Source organism: Lethenteron reissneri, chromosome 25 (genome assembly GCF_015708825.2).
Source record: "Lethenteron reissneri isolate LAM-NWPU_2019-01 chromosome 25, ASM1570882v1, whole genome shotgun sequence".
Lineage (NCBI taxonomy): Eukaryota > Metazoa > Chordata > Hyperoartia > Petromyzontiformes > Petromyzontidae > Lethenteron > Lethenteron reissneri.
In genome coordinates this window covers 2,985,429-3,005,286 of record NC_083803.1, presented here as the reverse complement: position 1 = coordinate 3,005,286, position 19,858 = coordinate 2,985,429, and the positions used below count along the sequence as shown (strand labels likewise).

Sequence of the window (19,858 nt, the reverse complement as noted above, 5' to 3'; positions counted from 1 at the left end):
CCACTTCGTTGAGCTATCATTTGTGGCCAAGTCGCTTCTGGAAAAGAGCTATGGAGTGCAGTGGGCCTTACCTTGTAAAATTAAATAAATAAAAATTGTTTAGTCAAAGTTTTAAAGTGATGCTGGATTGCCTGCTGGTAGACCTAGGCAAGGTAAGGTATTTACCATGTTTACCGGGTAAAAGGGTAAAGGTGTCGACATGCCAAAGGGTAAGGTAAAGGGTAGGGTAAATGTAGCGCGGAAAATTACCGGATAGCGTAAAGGTAGCGTGAAGTATTACCCGGTAAATACCTTGATTACCGCTCGCTAAAAGCTCTGTGGCGCAGTCCATGGCCTCCATTTAAAATTGGAATCATCGAGAGTATTCTACACTAGCTTTACTACCCGGCTTCGCCCGGGACTTGGATTCTTGTCTTGGATTAATGCACGGCACACGCAGAGGGTGGGGGGTGCATTATTGCGCCCCCCCCGCCCCCCCAAAAAAAGTACACAAAAGTCTATTTTTATAATTTTTGCATGGTGTACAGTCTGGAAAGTACCCACATGGCAAATTTCAAGTTTGTTGCATGTCGGGAAGTACGCTAAACATTTTGAACAGACACACATTCACAAATTTCTCTTATTTATATGAATGAATAAAGCGCTCTACCTAGCATTTACCTGTTATAAACCTTGTTCATGAGTAGTACCCCAGTAATTACCCTGTAATCGGGGCATTTGTATGGGGTAAGGGTAAAAGGTAGGGTAAATGTAGGCTCGTTGTTTTAACCTTTTACGTTTTACCTTTCCGAGGCGTACTGCTGGCCAGAACGTGGCCGGGATCCTCACACACCCTGACCATTATGCAATGTTCATAAATAGCAAGCACGCTGTTGGGTGACCAGGCTGGCGAGACTCAACTTTCTGAATTAAAATAAAAGTTGATTTAACTGGGATGTATTCGTTTCTTTGCGTAAAATGATTCATCAGTCATCCCGCATACCGAGGTTGCGAGGAGAACACGTACTTCCTTCAAGAGAGGGCAGCACCTCCCCCTTCTCATCGAGACCATCAAGGTACCCGGCACAGGTTTTTTTAAAGGACATCTCGCAATTATCCATACCCCCAAATTGTCAGCTTTACATATAATGGAACACCCTGCCAGACTCGCCTCCTTACATGGCGCAGGTATAACCTGAAAAGTTGTATATTAATTACGAGTCTTCTATGGGTACAATTTTAAAGACAAAGGCGACTACGGTATATATTTCTTGGGTCTTTCGATAAAGTCACGTAGATAGGTTCAAATAAAATAAAAACGTTTTTTTTCCTGATGACGAACGCTTGTGTTGCGATCGAAACGTCGTAGTTTTTTTTATTTTCTTTGAACCTATCTACGTGACTTTACCGAAAGACCCAAGAATATGAATTCCTGCAGTCACAAAAGCTTTAAGTCAAGATTTAAAGGCGACTATATTTAACATATTACAGTTAAAGTCGTGTCAGAACAAGCACTGCAAACTCAAGACTGCTTGTTTCCTGGTCTAACACTTATGAAAGTGATGGCCAGGAGATAACCTAGTTTTGAAAATAATTAAGGGAAAGTGTTTTCTCGTTGGTGATTCTGCGAGTCATTTCGATTGCACACTTTCTGCAGACGTCAAAGAGCGAGGATTGAGTCTTCGTTTTGTTCAGGACAATGCACCGATTTACGGAGCTTACTTTAGTTGACGGTGTGCAGTTGGCAAGCAAAAGACCAGCGCTGTACAGGGCTACTTGACATTAATTCTAGATTTGAAGCTTTCGTGACTGCAAGGATTCACTCTTAGTTTTTTCGGTAAAGTCACGTAGGTAAAAAATGAAATAAAAATTTATAAAAATAAAATAATAATAAATCACGACGTTTCGGAGGCAACACAAGTCTCCGTCATCAGGTGGGACCGTCACAGCCAAATTTGCTGTATCAAGTGAGGCAGGGATTCCAAGATGCAAGTTCTTAAATACAAGTTAAGGGGGAGGAGAGGGGGGAGCTTATCAGAATGTGGTAGCCAATGAAGGGGGCTAAAAGAGAGCACGAGGTACACGGGTTGCACGTAGACGTGGACAGCGATACTTAATACATTTTTGTAGAGGACGAAGATATAAAATGCACTAAAACAACCACGTAGCAAACTGTATTTTACTCGAATTGTAAATGTTGTGGGTTTACTCTCCAACAACACACCGGTGTGCTGAACTAGTAATTAATTGGCATGTTTTGTCTACGTAACAACCCTTACTAATTGGCTGTGTCGGGTGGTGGCGGGTTTAACGACACATTTATATATTTCCACGACCTAACCAAAAAACCTCCATTATGGATGTATTTTAACACCGCGGTTACAAATACATGCAATAAAAAAGATTTCTGAATGTAATGTAATATTTATAACGCATCAATGTGTACATTAAAAGAGCAGCCAAAACATTGTATCCAAACCACGTGCCCGGTGCAGACGAGACTTGCTTGCTCATTGCCAGCGCCATCATTTACATAATGTGTTGGCTATGAGAGGCACCTGTGTATCGCCTAAAGGTGATGCCAAAACAACTTGCGAGAGTACGGTAGTTCCTCCTCATCCATCACAGTTAGCGTAAACACAAACCCCACGCTGGTTTTCACGAGAATCTAAACATTCTGCAAGCGTTCCGTATTTAAACGTCCTATTATTATGAACATGCCGTACCAATGACACGGCTCCCTTTTCATTAGTGTCAACAGAAGGAACATCAGTCAGCTATTTATACCATTGAGAATGGATTCGTAGTTACAATTGGAATTGTGTGCGTGATCTACGCATACTGCCCCCACTGTCTGCGTGTTGTCAGGCGAAAACGTCAACAATGCGCTCCTTGTTTCATAGCAGCAGTACTCGGATACAATAATTTATCTTGGGCTCTCACTTCCTCCCCTCTTCAAATGTAACTGCATAACAATTCATTTTTTTACGTCAACATTTCACGAAATGCAGTGGTACACCAGGGGGGAAACAATACCGTTTTACTCTTCACGCTGCAAACCGCAAATAATATATCTCGTGTATTGAAGACACGCATCTACACTGTGTGCAGCAACGGTTGTCCAACAGTTATGAAGACGTCATTGTGATTTTAAAAGCCTTTAAAGGTAAACGCATGATTGCACTGTATTGAATGTCCCACAAAAGTTGACACCTCAGCGGAGTGACACCACACTTGAATCTCACCGTATGTCTTGCACAGCCTCAAAACACACAGGTCTAGGTGGGATTTTTTTTTACAAAACCTGTTCATGTCATTTTCTCACAAAATGATGGCACAGGTATTTTTAAATGTTGAAAGTGCAGTGCTTATTCGTGTAAAAATACAGTAAAGAGAATACCACAAGATAAGATTTTACAATTTTTTTTTTAAAAATAAAATACAGAGCATAACACGACACAGGTTTTTTTTTTAAGAATATGCTGGTTTATACCAATCTGCTTGTCAAAAATAAAGCGCAGGAGCCCTCTCCCTCCCTACAGGTTGCAAGTCTATATAAAGCTTCAGTCCGGAACATCCCACTAACACACTACAGTACAGCACAATATAAATAAATATATCAAAAAAACCATTTGATTTTTCTTCCAGTCCAAAATAAATCCAAACCAAAAGTAAACACATTATGTTAGCTCTGAAACAGGTTTACTTGAATCTATATATATATCCCCAAAGCAAAAAAAAGGATAGAATATTTAGGTATTATATCCATTCATACACATTCAATTTTAAAAGCAAACGAACCTTCAATTGAAAAACATTCTAAATTGAAAAATAATCCACCCTAATTACAAACATGAGGATTTATTTTTTTACTTTACGCTGTACAAAACCAAGTGTTAGACTATGAACAGTTCAAAGTACAGTTACAACACTGGTATCAGCAATAGCAGCTGTGCACAAGAATTTAGAATCGTTGCTTTACATGGAGATACCAACCCAACCTCTGAAGTTACTGTCTACAAGGCAGTACTAAAGTTAATAGACAACTGTAAGTATGATTCTAAATACTGACACAGCCTCGAGAAGGTGGAGGATAATAAAGTCTGGCATAGCCAGAAGAAAAATGGAATGATACAATGTCTTTCAGTCGTGTCCCTTGCACAACAGAACAGCTGCCAATACTGAATTATGCAACCGATTACAGATGCTCTTAAGGAACCATCCATTCAGGGGTGTTTAAAGCCCATTGACGATACTGATTTTTCTTCACACCAAATGGCCACGGCCTTAGTCTTAGCAGTACATCCGTAATGAGTGAAACATGAGCTGACCTACTCAGTCTTCACTCCCCAAATGTCATATAACACTTCGTCTCCATAATATTCACAGGAAACAAATGAAAGTCGACTACATCCTCTGTACAGTTTATCTTTGAAATTGAGCACATTGGTTATTTCGGGACAAATAAAATACTTCTGTTACACCTTCACCAAATCGACGACGATCTGTGTTGGGGAAGCACAATGTCATTTTGACAGTATTTTGTTGTTTTGAGCATTTCTCAGCTCAAGCTCCTCCAGCTTTTTCCACAAGTCTTCTCGATCCTTCTCCTTCTTCTTTTCACTATAAAAAAAAACAAGTGAATAAATTTTCGATTTAAAGCTTTCGTGACTGCAGGGATTCTTCTTCCTGGTTCTTTCGGTAAAGTCACGTAGAAGAAATAATAAAATAATAAAAATAAAACATAATAAAATACAATTCTCACGACGTTTTAGCCACAACGCAAGCAGCCGTCCTCAGGTGAAGAACAGGGCTGTCGGAAAGACGCTGTCATTCGGACGCTGTCTTTCCGACAGCCCTGTTCTTCACCTGAGGACGGCTGCTTGCGTTGTGGCCGAAACGTCGTGAGAATTGTATTTTATTATGTTATTATTATTTTATTATTTCCCTTCTACGTGACTTTACCGAAAGAACCAAGTAGTGAATTAATATTAACAAATGCAATGCTAACATTTCAAACTCATGAAGCAGGCTAAAGCGTCATCTTTAAATGCTCAAAGTGGCCACTAGGTGTCAGAAATGAATGGTATACTGAGAGTACTGAATCTGGGGTAACGGAGGTTGTACAGTAAAAAGCCCCCTGGTGTCGCCGGATGCTCACCGCTGCCGGTCGGCCTTGAAAGATGCAGTCAGCTCATCGAACAGCTGGCTATTCATCTCCATGAAGGACTTCAGGACGTTGTAAACTAGCGCAACAATTGTCCTGGGAACAACAAAAACACACAATGAATTGTATTCCATCTCTGTAAATGTACCAGCAACAAAAGGATTGTGATATTCTCCAATCGAACTTACTGGTTCCAATGCTCCTTAGAAATCCTGTAGAGATTTGGGAACATGATGGGTAGGATCACATTGGAATTCTCCTCTATGAGGCTCATTATGTACTCATTGTTCCAGTAGTACAGGGCACGTTCAGCAACCTAGAAGTGCGATATGAATCAGAACATCAAGGTTAAATGTCCGAGGGGTCAATAACACCAGCAACTCATGCCACTGGTGCTTATCATGGGATGCAGCACCATAGCAAATAAAGTGATTTTATTCACTTAGCAGTCAACATATTAAGTGGTTACAACAGCACCTTTAATAGAACTTTTCACACATAGCAGTACCATAACTTCTGCACACATATCCCTGTGTATTTCAACCAGGGTAATAGAATGCAGCTACCATGGGAGGCATGTGCTTTCGACACGTGGTGCGAAAGAAGTTCAACATACATTCATTTAATTATTCATAATCAGCCATGGTATTGGTGAATGCCTCCACATTATTGTAATATAAAGATCTCTAGCATACGCACACAATGGATGCCCATGTTATATAAACTGCTTATGAGAGTAACCTACCTGAAAATGAGGGCTAGCCACACATTTGGCTATTTGTTTGAACAAAGCCTCCTGGACTTTGACAAACTGGGAAGGTTCTATTACATCAAGAATCTCTTCAGCCTCACCCAGGAACATTACCTGGGAAGGAAACAGCACTTGTATCAGAAAATGTGAACCCACAGACAGATGCTCTGCTCATAACGTACACATTTTACCCCGTATTTGTAATTAGATACATATTAGCATTATTATTGCAATTTTGCTTGTTAGAAGTAACTGTTTTGCTGTTAAGGAATACATAGAGCGGTAGTTAAAAAATTCACCAAATAGATAATAGTTGTGGACACGAGTTCCTGCACTCAAGACAACTGTACAGATCGTATGTATGCAAAAATAAATCATGGGCACAGTCAAGTAGACCATACGCCATCAGGCAGAGATTTTAATTAGATGACATTGGATAGCCATTTGTAGACCGAGGCAGAAAGGGCAGGGTGATGGATGAAAACGGCACCAAATGCTGCACAAATGCTGCAAAGGCTAAGGTGCTTAATCAAGCCAGTCCCTTTAACAGAGAGGCTTCCATGGAGCAGTTCTTTTGTCGTACTGTCACCGTATCTGCGTTCAATTCATACCCGAAATGCGATTTGCATGCAGCTCTAGAAAACATCAATACACCACGTTTTGCAGGGAAGAATAGTATTTCGGATCGCCGACAGGCATATTTGTTTTATTCACAGAAGTACGGGAATAGGTAATTCTATTCCCAGCGAGATAACAATTTGGCACTATTTGATAACCATTTACAGGATGCAGATACAATTGTTGTCCAAGTGGCACGTGGGTTTAGTATAGCTGCAGCTTCATGAGCAGTGCACATTAAAACTGTTAGTTGGATGTTTGCATCACATCTCACCTCCTTCTGACTGCATGTTTTGGGCCAATACTTGAGCAGTCCCCGTATTACCTTAAATATCAATAACAACAAGTTAATGCGAGGGATGAGACAGTTTGGGTGTAGAGGTGGCCTCTAGTCACATTTCTAAGTTAGCATTTCATTCGTAAAAGTTGACAAACAGATTCAATCCTTAAATGTGTAACATTCGTTGTATCTGTATGAAAGCAATATTTATCACCAACATCTACTTTTTAGGAAAGTATTCAACATCAACGTTGACATTGTGTGACAAGCACTATACATATATATTTATACAGACCAAAACTTTTACAGAAAGGATCTTTATACTCAAAAGTATGCACTAAGAGGGCTCACTACACTTAAAAAAAACACAAAAAGGGGTAGTGATCTTTCAACAAATTCCATAACAGTGAAAGCCTGGTCACCCAAGCAGGTTTGTAAGAGTATTGTGCAGTACTTACTGGCTCTGTCAGTGTGGCATCTTTTTCCAAAAATTGCACAACACAGTATGCCAACTGAAAATAAATAAAAACATCAATGGATTAACAAATTGATACATCATATTCTTCTCCACTTACAATAATGTGTGTGCAAAACAATTGAGCAAAGTGTGTAATCACAACAAAGCTAGGACACATTTTAAACTTTAAAGCGTATTTATCCTGTCTTACCTGTGCATGAAAAAGAGAAAGTCCTTTTGCTGTGTGCAAAGGTATAAGGACTTTGACGAGGAACTGCTTGTGTTCAGCCTTCAGTGGCAAGGCAAATCCATTGATTATGCTAAAATATCATACAAAACCATAATAGCACTTTTAGTGTTAATATAATGACGAAATTATTTCATCTAAACAAATGTCACATTTTTCAGTCTCTATTTTATTGTCTGAAACGCACGTCTATATTTCTGTATTATCCACTTCCAAAAAATATTTGGGGAAGCACATGACCCATCTTTACAACATACCCAAATGTAAAAAAAATAACTTGTCATCAGATGTTGTAAGAGGAAAAACCTAATATTCAGGCTTACCTTCCTAAGATTTCTAGGAGCTCTCCAACACCATTGAAATGTTCAGTTTCATAAATAAACCTGAAAAAGGAAATGTAACAATACAATAATATAGTGTTGGAAGGCTTTGGGAATTAACATAACAAAAATATATTACACAATGTAATTGTTTGTTAAAGATTTTTGTAAGAGTTGAATACAGGGAAAGATAACTGAACAATTACACAATGTAATTTGAGTACACAGGGATTACAACACCGTTGAGCAGTAGCCTCACCTTATAAAAATGTTGTTGATTTGTTTCCTAATAAAAGCCCTGAGCCCAAGGAACTTCCCATAGATGCGGTGAAGCACCGTCTTGAGGAAGTCCCGCTCACGGGGGTCCTCACTGTCAAACAGGTCCAGAAGCTGCCAGCCAGATCACACATCATTCAATGTGAACACTGCGCAACAGCACCCACACCAATAATTGTATGCAGAGGGCCTAATTTCAGCTCAGCGTGGGTTGGTGACCCACAACATAGTTTTGCACATGTTATATCACATCTAGTATGCCTCCTGTTATGGCTGTAACTACTAGTCACATGCCTACTCCCATCACAAACGACCCAGCATATATTCAGTGGGAAATTACACTCCGATTGTAAGCATTAAGATTGTAACATTTTGGAATTCTTATGCTCACAATATGTGAATGAATCATGGTTGTAAGCATTGAGTATATGTACTCTTTATGCAAATAATATCTGAGTAATACCTTTAGGGTATTGGAAAGAACAAGGCAGGACATAAAGGCAGCTAATACCAATTAAAATCAGATAAAAAAATAATCAACTCTAGAATAAATTTATGAATCCAAGTAACAATGTATCTAATTATGGGAAGGAGATAAATAATTTTTATTCATCAAACAGCGATGCAGCTCTTGAAAAAAAGTGTTCTTTTCATATTTTCAGTGATTTAACATACTTATATTATTGGACACATAAAGGACAAGTTATATGAATCTGGAATTGACAAGATGTTGGAAGTGTTCAGTTTTCGATGGAAATCCAAAACTGTTATGAATGAGATGTACACGACGTACACCTGATACTGTAAAACTCAATGTTTCTTACCTGCAATACGAACTTTTGATCGATATATTTTTTTGCAATACTTGGTTGAAATTCTTGGTTTTCCAAGAATCTGAGGAATATCTCATATACAATCTGCAAAAGATAAAGTTTATGTTGGAGTTATATGATATAACTATTGTTTTCAATGAACATGACAATATTTTAAATTTTTATAGGGGAGGAAATGCCATACCTTATGTGTCAAGTGCTTATCGGGATCATGTTGTACTTAAAGTTTATCTGAATAATACAAGTTATATGGCTCATTCAACAGAAAAGTTAAAAGTATGACTATCATCTTCTCGGTTCTTTCGGAAAAGTCCCTTCTACGTGACTTTACCGAAGGAACGAAGAAGATGAATCCCTGCAGTCACGAAAGCTTTAAATCGAAATATGATTCTCATGTAGTAATGAATGTACATGTATTAACCTGCAAATGTGGCCACGAAGCCTCCAGTGTGGGCTCGTCTTCCTCAGGATCAAACTCTGGATTGTCACTTGGTGGTAAAGTTCTGAATATATTACCAGCAATCTGTTTAAAGGGACAAACAGGTTTTACACTTCGGTATATATATATATCACACAAAGCACTGCACAAATTATACATATCATCGTACTCTCACACAAGTTGATTGTTTAAGATATGGGTGTCAACCTAAAATACTATATATGTAGACTAGCGGGAAGTTGCCCGGGCAAAAGATATATTTCAAAACTACTCTTAAAAACCTTACATATATATACACAGATACCAAGCAATTGTGAAAGCCCGGTGGGCCGTTTGTCCGTTTATCCACCAACAAAATTATAAGAGGCTTGCAGAAATCCAAAAAGTTATAGAAAGTGGGGGGTAAATAGTTGATCTAAAAGGTTTGCGAAAATTGTCGACCCCCCCCTCAGAAAATATCTTTACCCCCACGTAGGTATATATACCTACACACCCTGCATACAATAGAGTAAGTAGTATCTATTTACTCTGTAGTTGTATCTACTGACTGTACAGTAGTACCTACTGAGGCAGCAGTAGCTACTGTGTAGTAGTATTTAGTGACTGTAGTAAATACTGACCGTAATAGTATCTAATGGCCCTACAGTAGTATCTACCGATTCTAGAGTAGTAACTACTAACTCTATAGCAGTATCTACTGACTGTATAGTATTATCTACTGATTGTAGCAGTATATACTAACCATAGTGGTATATACTGTTTTAGTATCTACTAACTCATAGTAGAATCTACCAACTCGATAGCAGGATCTACGATCACTATAGCAGTGCATGCCGACGGTGGTGGTACCTGCTATCACTACAGCAGCGCATACCGACTGTGGTGGTACCTGCTATGATTACAGCAGTGCATACCAACTGCGGTGGTACCAGCTATCACGACAGCAGTGCATACCGACTGTGGTGGTACCAACTATCACTACAGCAGTGCATACCGACTGTGGTGGTACCTGCTATCACTACAGCAGCGCATACCGACTGTGGTGGTACCTGCTATGATTACAGCAGTGCATACCAACTGCGGTGGTACCAGCTATCACGACAGCAGTGCATACCGACTGTGGTGGTACCAACTATCACTACAGCAGTGCATACCGACTGTGGTGGTACCTGCTAGGACTACACCAGTGCATATTGACTGTGGTAGTATCCTGCTATAACTACAGCAGTGCATACAGACTGTGGTGGTACATGCTTTCACTACAGCAGTGCATACTGACTGTGGTGGTACCTGCTATGATTACAGCAGTGCATACCGACTGTGGTGGTACATGCTATGACTACAGCATTGCATACCGACTTTGGTGTTACCTGCAATGAGTACAGCAGTGCATATTGACGACTTTGGCTGTACCTGCTTTAACTACAGCAGTGCATACTGACTGTGGCAGTACCTGCTCTGCACGGAACTAGGCCTCACGACGCCACTGTCAGGTTAGTAGTTTGTGCTATATAGTCGATAAATAAATACTGCTATAGAGTCAGCATGTACTACTGTAGTGATAACAGGTACCACCACAGTCAGTATGCACTGCTGTAGTGAAAGCAGGTCCCACCACAGTCTGCACTGCTGTAATCATAGCAGGTACCACCACAGTCAGCATGTACTACTGTAGTGATAGCAGGTGCCACCACAGTCAGTATGCACTGCTGTAATCATAGCAGGTACCACCACAGTCGGTATGCACTACTGTAGTGACAACAGGTAACCACAGTCGGTATGCACCGCTGTAGTGATAGTAGATACTGCTATCGAGTTGGTAGATACTGCTATATAAAGTTAGTAGATACTAAAACAGTCATAACATACCACTAAGGTCAGTAAATACTGCTACAGACAGTACATACTACTATACAGTCAGCTACTACTGGCTCAGTAGATGCTACTGTAGTCAGTAGATACAACTACAGAGTCAATAGATACTACTTACTCTGTTGTATGTAGGGTGTGTAGGTATTTTTACCTATGCGGGGGTAAATATATTTTTGGGGGGGGGGGGTGTTGACAATTTTTGGAAACCTTTTAGATCAACTATTTACCCCCCATTTTCTATTACTTTTTGGACTTCTGCAAGCCTCTTATAATTTTGTTGGAGGAGGAATGGACAAACGGGCCACCGGGCTTTCACAATAGCTTAGTATCTGTGTATGTAAATGTAAGGTTTTTAAGAGAAGTTTTGTAATATATTTTTCGCCCGGTCAACGCCAGGTACTTCCCGCTAGTAATAAATCGGCATTTTGCAACCCCCACTGCCACGGTGTAGCATATTATTACGTGCCAGGGACTCTATGAGATGATAAGACAATAGTCCGAGTCTATAATTGCAATAAGTAACAGCACAGCAGTTATAAGTGACTCACAGAATTCTGCGTAGTTACGTACAGTACACGACTTCCCTGAAGGCATACCTTCAGCGAGCACGATGCCGACCACACACGGTTCGAATTCGACCCTCGAACGATGTCTGCGCCATTGCCGAAAACGCGTCGAATAAAAAGCAATGGACAAGTCCTTACTTACGAACAACTCCTATCATTTTTCATTCCTGGAGAGGTTGCCCCCCCTACCTGAAAATCCTGGCTCTGCCATTGCATGTTGCTCCCTATTAGAACCCAATCCATAGACCTTGGATGATCAAATTTCGATTTAAAGCTTTCGTGACTGCAGGGATTCATCTTCTTGTTTCTTTCGGTAAAGTCACGTAGAAGGGAAGTAATAAAATAATAAAAATAAAACATAATAAAACAATTCTCACGACGTTTCGGCTACAACGCAAGCAGCCGTCTTCAGGTGAAGAATGAGACACTACCAAACTAGGAGCTTATATATAAGCTCCTAGTTTGGTAGTGTCTCATTCTGTGAGAATTGTTTTATTATGTTTTATTTTTATTATTTTATTACTTCCCTTCTACGTGACTTTACCGAAAGAAACAAGAACTTGGATGATCAGTTACACATAGCACCCAGCACACAACAAACTATACTACTGATTTGGGAAACTGCAGCAACTGCCACATCGCAGTTTCCTGTGGTTTTCTAAATTCAGTTGTATAAAGGTCAATAATTAAATTATGATGAAAAGATAGATGGTGAGAGAAGTTAGGTTAACTGTCGCACTGGATGAACACAGATTTAGCAAAAGCTACTATATCAATCTACCTCCTCCTGTTGGACAACTTACCTCCAAATGTCACACTAACCAATAATTATATGCAGAAAATACACAGCTATACATCCCCACTCACTTCTCTACTCACCGTCTACTTGTTTATTGTGCCTTGATACAGTCTCATTTTGGATTGACTCAAACATTTTCCACCAAACTGATGATCACACTAGTAAATACATCCATACTCGAGAAATATTCAAATACATTCACTCAGAATGAAGCTATAGTATGCTCTTGGTTAACTCGGACGCGGTTGCAAAGTGTGCAAAACCATTGCGTTATCCTTGACCTCTCATATATTTGACCTTTGTGCGAACTACAACCTACAATTATGCAATATCTCCCGCACAGCTCACTTCCTCATCATATCTACTGATGCGACAGTTATCCATGCCATCATCACCTGTTGTCTTGATAATTGTAACCCCTCATTCACGGCCTCCCCAAATCCCTAATCTGCAAACTCCAATTGATCCAGAAAGTGGCTAACTCCTTACGCACACCTGTAAATGACATCACATCACTCTAATTCCCATGTTCCTCAAAATATACAAGATCCTTCACTTGTATCCCCTCTCAAATAATTTTAATCTCTTAAGAAGCCCTTTGGTCTGCTAGTTAATGCCCAGAATGGGATATCACTTCGTCTGCTCTGCTGCCCTCAGGCTGAAACTCCCTCCTCCTGGCCTAACACTGCATCATAATCCTTCTTATTTAAATCCAGGTTCAAGATCTTCCTGTTCTTGTCTGCCTATGATATATATCTCTATGACATGCCACCTTTCTGTCTTGCAGCCTCCTACCGCCGATTATATTTCCCTTGCTGCTAAGATGTCCCCTATTTGTACAGCGTCGTGAGCTGCATTTTAATTTAGATGCTTATGAAATAAATACATGCATTATATTTGAATAGGACCTGAACATTATAATAAGAAATGTCAGAGGTTAAGGAAGGATTTCTCACCTCACCACAGTAGGTTTCCATATTTACACATGTCCTGTAATGTGCTGTAGGTTGCACGCAATGTCTTTAAAAAGACCGGTGAATGATGGGGTCAATGGAATAGAATTTTGTACTTTCGAGCATAAGATGTTATAGAATTCATGAGAAAAATCAATGACCAAGACAAAAAAGGTATAATTCGCTCAAAAATAATCGACATGTAGGTATGGTGAACAGTTTATCAGAAAATGTCATGGACTTATATGCTGCACTTAAAACTGTGCACATCTACACATATCTGCATAATACTAATGAGAATACAATTGCCCCTTACCATGCGGACCATGTCTGGGTAGACGGCCTCCGTAAGGATGCCCCGGCCTGTGGTGATGTAGTCCACCAGCTCATTGAGAGCCGCCCGTTTAATCTCCTTGCCTTTGAGATCTGACACTGAGTCCATGAAGTCAAAGATGACACAGCACTGCTGCAGCTTCTTCACAAACAGCTCCGGCTGTTCCAAGGCTGCCACATCTGCAGCCATAATCAGAACACGTTATCAAAGACTCGTGATTACACTATCAAAATGTACACACTCGCGTCAAATGAGAAAACGACAGAATTACAATGAAAAGAACATGAGTAAGGTTATTAAACATCTCAGCACATGCAATCTACAAAACACAATTGTAAAATTTGCAACGTTCTTAAGCACATTGTCTATTTATTGTGTAAATATTGGCAAGCCTTGAATGCTTTATTTTACACCACAAATCAAAATACGTGCATTTTCGTGTTATTGCCCTGTTTAAACACTTATGGCTTATTTTATTTATACCCAGGTAAGTACCATTGAGACATGTCTCACAGAGTGCAACACTTGTAATTACTAATCAAAAAACGTAGCCCAAAACATATTTACGCGATCTAAGCCAAAACATTGTGTTGGCAACAAAATCTCAAAGTAGATGTCAACAAAGCTCATGTGAACAATATGCATAAACAGCAATTAAAGCATTATGTAAAAAAAATCTAAGTATTTTCCCAATATTTAGGAAATTGCATAGAAGCATTCCATCCACACACCAAGGCTTGTTCATGTTCAAATAGGTATCAGCTGGTAATGATGTCACAACAAACATTAAACAACGCAATATTTTCCCTCAACTTAGTGGGCAATTCTAAACCAAGTAACATAAATGCATTATTTAACTCAATACCTTTTAGTCCCATCAATTAACCTTGACAATGCATACAACTGTAAAATACATAAATCTATGAGGATAATTCGCAAAGCAACAAAAATGACATCATAATTCCCAAATATAACTACAAAACAAAATCTCTCATTTGTAAATGAAACATCCATGAGACATTAAAAGGATGGAATTACACTAAAACATTCCAAGATACTACATTTGTATTTATTAATTACATTCAAAGGCCAGTAACAAATGAATTGTTGTACACAAGCAAATCACAGTGCACACACTAGTAATCCACTTGTCACGTTGGTTATCACACTTTTTGCATGAACAGGTAGTTGTGCTGTAATTATATGCTCCCTGCTGTCATCACCAATGACCGGTGTGGTGAAGTATGGTCTAAACACCCCAAAGCAAGGAGCTCTTATCCAGCAGTATATTTACATGTACACATTCATCACCACCATCACAATCCATGGGCAGATATCCCGTGAGTGTCCACTGCACTTTTCGTGATTTATTCCACTTTCCTGTCTTGTGCCAATATGCTCAATTAGTGCCACATCTTTCTGGCACCACATTACAGATCTATTATTTGTGGTACATTACATGATTCCATTGGACAACACATCTCTTGATTTACAAGATTAGCTACTTAACTTTTAGAAATTTGTAAAGGGAGGTTTGCATATCATAATGGGTGGTGTTTGTTTAGATGTCTATGGAGCTCTTTAGTTATGAGAGCAAACATTAAACACTTTGGTTTAACACGTAGATCGAACCCAAAAAAACCTTTATTATAAATAAACACTTTGACCCAGGAAAGTGCATAAACATGCCTTCTTCTTGGCATGTTGTCCACAAGCTTCCCAACCTGCCACTTGCACACTTCACCATTTCCTACCACTATAATTTTTCAGAGCAATATCTTAAGAGCCCTTGTTTAGAACAATTGAAACCTACAGGAAATTAGTCAAGTATAGCCCACATTCAAACAACACCCATTCACAGTTGGACAATACTGAACGTGTTAAAAAAGACAATTAAGTAATTATGTATTCCTTGTCAATCCACTGTCCTTGTCAATCCAATGGATAAAGGCCATGTAGGTATTGCGGGTCGTTTGATCGTACTTAACCACGTTGGCCATTTCCAGCTCGTGAAGGGGGCCGTAATCTGGTTCAAATATCACACCACTGACTTGGGTGGGAATCAACCTCAGGAAACAGTATTCATAGTGCAGTGCATTAACCATTGGGCCACCACTCCATATTTTGAATTAGCATGTTTAATACTTGAATTTCTGTTTTGCTATTACCACAATACAGTTATAAAATACAGCCTATCATGGCTAACGCACTTGGCCACAAGTGACCATATTCTGCAGTCAATACCACACTGCAAAAGCTCCTGCATGCTAGTTGTGCATCCCAACTAGCGTACCTCAATCACATGAACAGATACAGGTAAAATATACCATAACTGCAACAGTTGAAGCTCCTTCGTAGTATTCTTTATTATTTGGAATTCATACAATATTTCCTACATGTTTGGTTATTAAATAAAATATCATCTATAACCATCAGTTATAAAAGTAATATTCCAAAAATGTGTACAGGCAACAATGTTCTGCTTTATCTAGTTTACCAGAATCTGACATAAAAACCCACGGACATTACACCACTCGCATTGCATGCGAGTTGCCACAGCGGTAATGAACATTCATGTTGGCAGCTCGTGTACGAGTCGCTGAAGCTAGCCAATGACTGAAATTCACAATGGCAGGTCAAGGTGTTATTTAATTTATAGCAGTTTGACATTAACGCCTTCCAAATATTAGAGTAAATATTATGGTTAGCATAATCAAAAGTGGTGTAATTGACTATTTATACTGACAATATATCTTTCTGAACCTGTGCTCAAAAAGTGGGTCTCAGTGTAAATTAACTCTCAAGAGAATAATACTAAAATTAGCATTTTGTCTCAAGACAGCCTTGGTTTTTGCATAAGATAAATTAAATCACGAAAAATTCAAATGGTTTAATTCTGTAATTCACTCAATAAAAATGGACTCATTAGTAGGATAAATGTTTCATTGACACACTTGACCCAGCATTACGGAACACTGGGCATGTTAGGGTGGGAAATTACATTGTGTACAGGCCTAGACTGTGTACTGCTGACCAAAAGCAGCACTTGATAAAAAGCAGTAGCACCTTAACTGCTGCTCATTTAAGGATGGGCTCTGTCATTACAGTGTATGTTTGGGCACCAGCAAGGTCACAAATGGGTCAAAAGCATGACTCCATGACAAGGTCTCCGTTTAATAAACATAGCTGCTAAGATTTTAGATTTTTCCACACAATGGAATGGAAATAATACCCACGCTTTTTCAGTAACTCACTATTTTGACTACACACTGCTAATGACACATACAGTACGTGCAACTGCCTGTTGGATGCATTTTATTTATACCAAAATGTTTATGTCAGCACCGGTTAACCCAAAACTGCAGCGCATATTAAAAGTATGCCGTTCATTGGACAGGAAACAAAAATAAAATATTTCGTATTACATACTTTTGATAAGACGTCTATGGCAGCCAACATGAACAGACCATTGAAACAGAAACTTTTCTCTTGTTTGATGTTTCACAAAAGAGTCAAAACGTATGCATACTGACTGCAGCTGCATATTTACAGTCCAGTGCACATTCCCAATACTGTACCTCAATGTAGGTACAGTATTAGTTATTATGAAAACTGCATGCTAAAAAGCATAGGGCATTTAAAATTAAGATACGTTTCCAAAGAAAACGCATCGCTGAACCGTCCCTGTTCAACAAAACTACCAAACATTAAAAGCATGAAAAATAATCTTTGTAAACACAATAATAAAGGAGGTGATGGTACACGCCGTGAGTGGAGCATGACAATCGCAATGCTGCTGGTCTGGACTCGCTTTTGGGGCACGGCTGCCCCAGGGCAAGGGCCTTTACAGGTTAGAATGCACAACTGCAGTGTTCTAAAAATAATGTTGTGACCTGTTAAGCAAACAAATTCTGACAGATAAACATTTTAGCCATTTCAATATTGACATAAAACAGATACAGTAGTACATTTAATGTGACTACAAGCTTTGTGGGTGATAAACATTCCAACACCATTCAATTGAGGAATATGCTCTTCCAAAGATGTGTCAAATGTAACTCATTTTACAAAATCCCAATGTACCATAACCATAAAAGAAGTCAACAGTTCCTATCAATATTTCCAAACTCATGCCACGAAAATTAAAACACTTATGGCAGACAATTGTGAAACCAAAGATATCTTGGCATGGGTAATGAACTACTGAATAGCAATCTGGTCAGCTCTTCTTCCAATGTGCAGTCTATGTCGGTATAGCTGCACTAAACTATATAAACCACCAGCAGTTAATATGCTCATTCGTGATAATGCATTCATGTGCAGTTATGTTAATAGGATATTCAGTTACTCTTTCAATTAACACATTTTTAGAATGTTCGTGTATACAGTAGGATCATTTACATTCAGCACGATGCTTTTGAATGTTACAAGCATTATTCTTTGGGCTTTTGGAATTCGAAGATTCCCAGTATACTTATATCATTACAAAGGACAGATAAGCATGGCCATTTTGGTTCACACTACATTGGTCACGTTTATGCACGTTACACATCAACAATGTGAGAAGGCCATGGCTTTATTCTCAAAACGTACACTACTACTACATCGCCGTCAATCAAGCACGTACGTCTCCGTAAGTTCTACACGAGTCTTATTTAATGTGTGTGTGCAGAATATAGTGAATGACGGGCTCAAGAACGAGTGCGTAGTCACAGTATTGGACCCTGACCGGGTCTGAAACGCATCTCGGTGGGCCACGGACTCACTCGTGTAAGGGATCAGAACGGCAGCATTCAGGTGCGAGTGACGAGTTAGTGGCACGGACGAATGACCAAGCACGATCGGGTGACAATAGCGGACAGGGTGAGAGATTAAGGATCTGTGAAGGTATGATAGGATTAAGGAGCTGGACAGGATGAGAAGGGCTAAGCAAGAAGGTTAGGTGGCATAAAGGATCGCTCGAACAGTGGGATGAACAGAAAGGATGGAATGAAAAGAGACGGGGTGAGATTAAATGTCGGGTAAGGTATCATAGGATGATGGTGGGATAAGGGGGTTTGTGAATGCAATAAATGGAAGGACTGCATACGAGTGTCTAGTGACACCTTCACCCACATTATCCACCTGTTTAAAAAAAAAAAAACACCGATCGACATCTTCAATCAAACGCTGCGAGCGACCACACACGCAGGAGAGCGAGCCCGAATTGAAGGGCCCTCCCATCCGCCATCGGGAGCTGCTGTGGTGGTGCGGTGTGTGTGTGTGGTGGTGTGTGGTGGTGGTGGTGTATGGTGTTGGGTTGTTACCTTTGAGGTGCGGCAACGGCGTGAGCTCGACGAGACAGAAGGTGCGGAACTGTGAGGATCCCTGCGAGCGTTTGTGGCGCCCACCACGGCGCAGAGACTTCCTGCTGAAGCCGTCCACCTTCTCGGCCGCCGTCGCTGCCATTTTCCTCCTCCTCCTCTCCCCCCCCTCCTCCTCCTGCAACCACCCCTCTGCGGCCTTCGGGGGCCCGGCCTCCCGCCTGCTCGAGCCCTGCAAGCAGCCTCTCTTCTCGGGAGCTTCCCGCTCAAGATTCACACCAACCCGCACCACCCCAACCCACCCAATACCACCACCACGCCGACTACCAACACCACCACCACGCTCAGCCCCCCACTACCTCGAACCTCCCCGGCCCCAAAGAGCCTCCTTCAGTGGCCGTCCCCCCACGTCGATTAAGGTGAGGGTCGTCGTTTGGTTGTGGGGAGCGGGGCCCACGCTGCATGAAGCGTCGGCGTGATGGCGAGGGAGGTGGTGATGGTGGGTGAAGATGGTTAGGGAGGAGCTTAATGAAAGGGAATTGAGCGCGAATAGAAGCCGAGGTGACACCACGAGGATGCTAAGATGCACAGATGATGTTGTTGAGGAGGAAGAGCAAGTGGCGGTAATGTTGATGGTGGTGCCGAATAGGATTATTAAGAGCGG

The 19,858-nt window shown here is 40.3% G+C and overlaps 1 protein-coding gene across 1 annotated transcript; it reads right to left on the bottom strand.

The window, feature by feature from the left end:
• Positions 1–3,388: 3,388 nt before the first annotated feature.
• Positions 3,389–19,484, bottom strand: LOC133347025 (serine/threonine-protein phosphatase 2A 56 kDa regulatory subunit epsilon isoform-like). The gene is made up of 13 exons (XM_061558912.1): positions 19,198–19,484; positions 13,874–14,070; positions 9,350–9,451; positions 8,920–9,012; positions 8,079–8,209; positions 7,823–7,882; positions 7,464–7,572; positions 7,254–7,307; positions 6,790–6,840; positions 5,892–6,011; positions 5,335–5,462; positions 5,141–5,242; positions 3,389–4,602 (listed from the first exon to the last, which is right to left on the bottom strand). The coding sequence occupies exons 1-13, from the start codon at positions 19,337–19,339 to the stop codon at positions 4,506–4,508; spliced, it is 1,386 nt and encodes a 461-aa protein (XP_061414896.1). The 5' UTR covers positions 19,340–19,484; the 3' UTR covers positions 3,389–4,505.
• Positions 19,485–19,858: the final 374 nt, after the last annotated feature.

What these genes read in the sequence shown, in the direction of transcription:
- LOC133347025 (XM_061558912.1), bottom strand. Translation starts at nt 19,339, where the DNA reads ATGGCAGCGACGGCGGCCGAGAAGGTGGACGGCTTCAGCAGGAAGTCT. An exon ending in GCCGTTGCCGCACCTCAAAG is followed by an intron (nt 14,071 to 19,197) that starts GTAACAACCCAA and finishes TTATGGCTGCAG; the next exon opens with ATGTGGCAGCCTTGGAACAG. An exon ending in AAACATGCAGTCAGAAGGAG is followed by an intron (nt 6,012 to 6,789) that starts GTGAGATGTGAT and finishes TTTCCTTCCCAG; the next exon opens with GTAATGTTCCTGGGTGAGGC.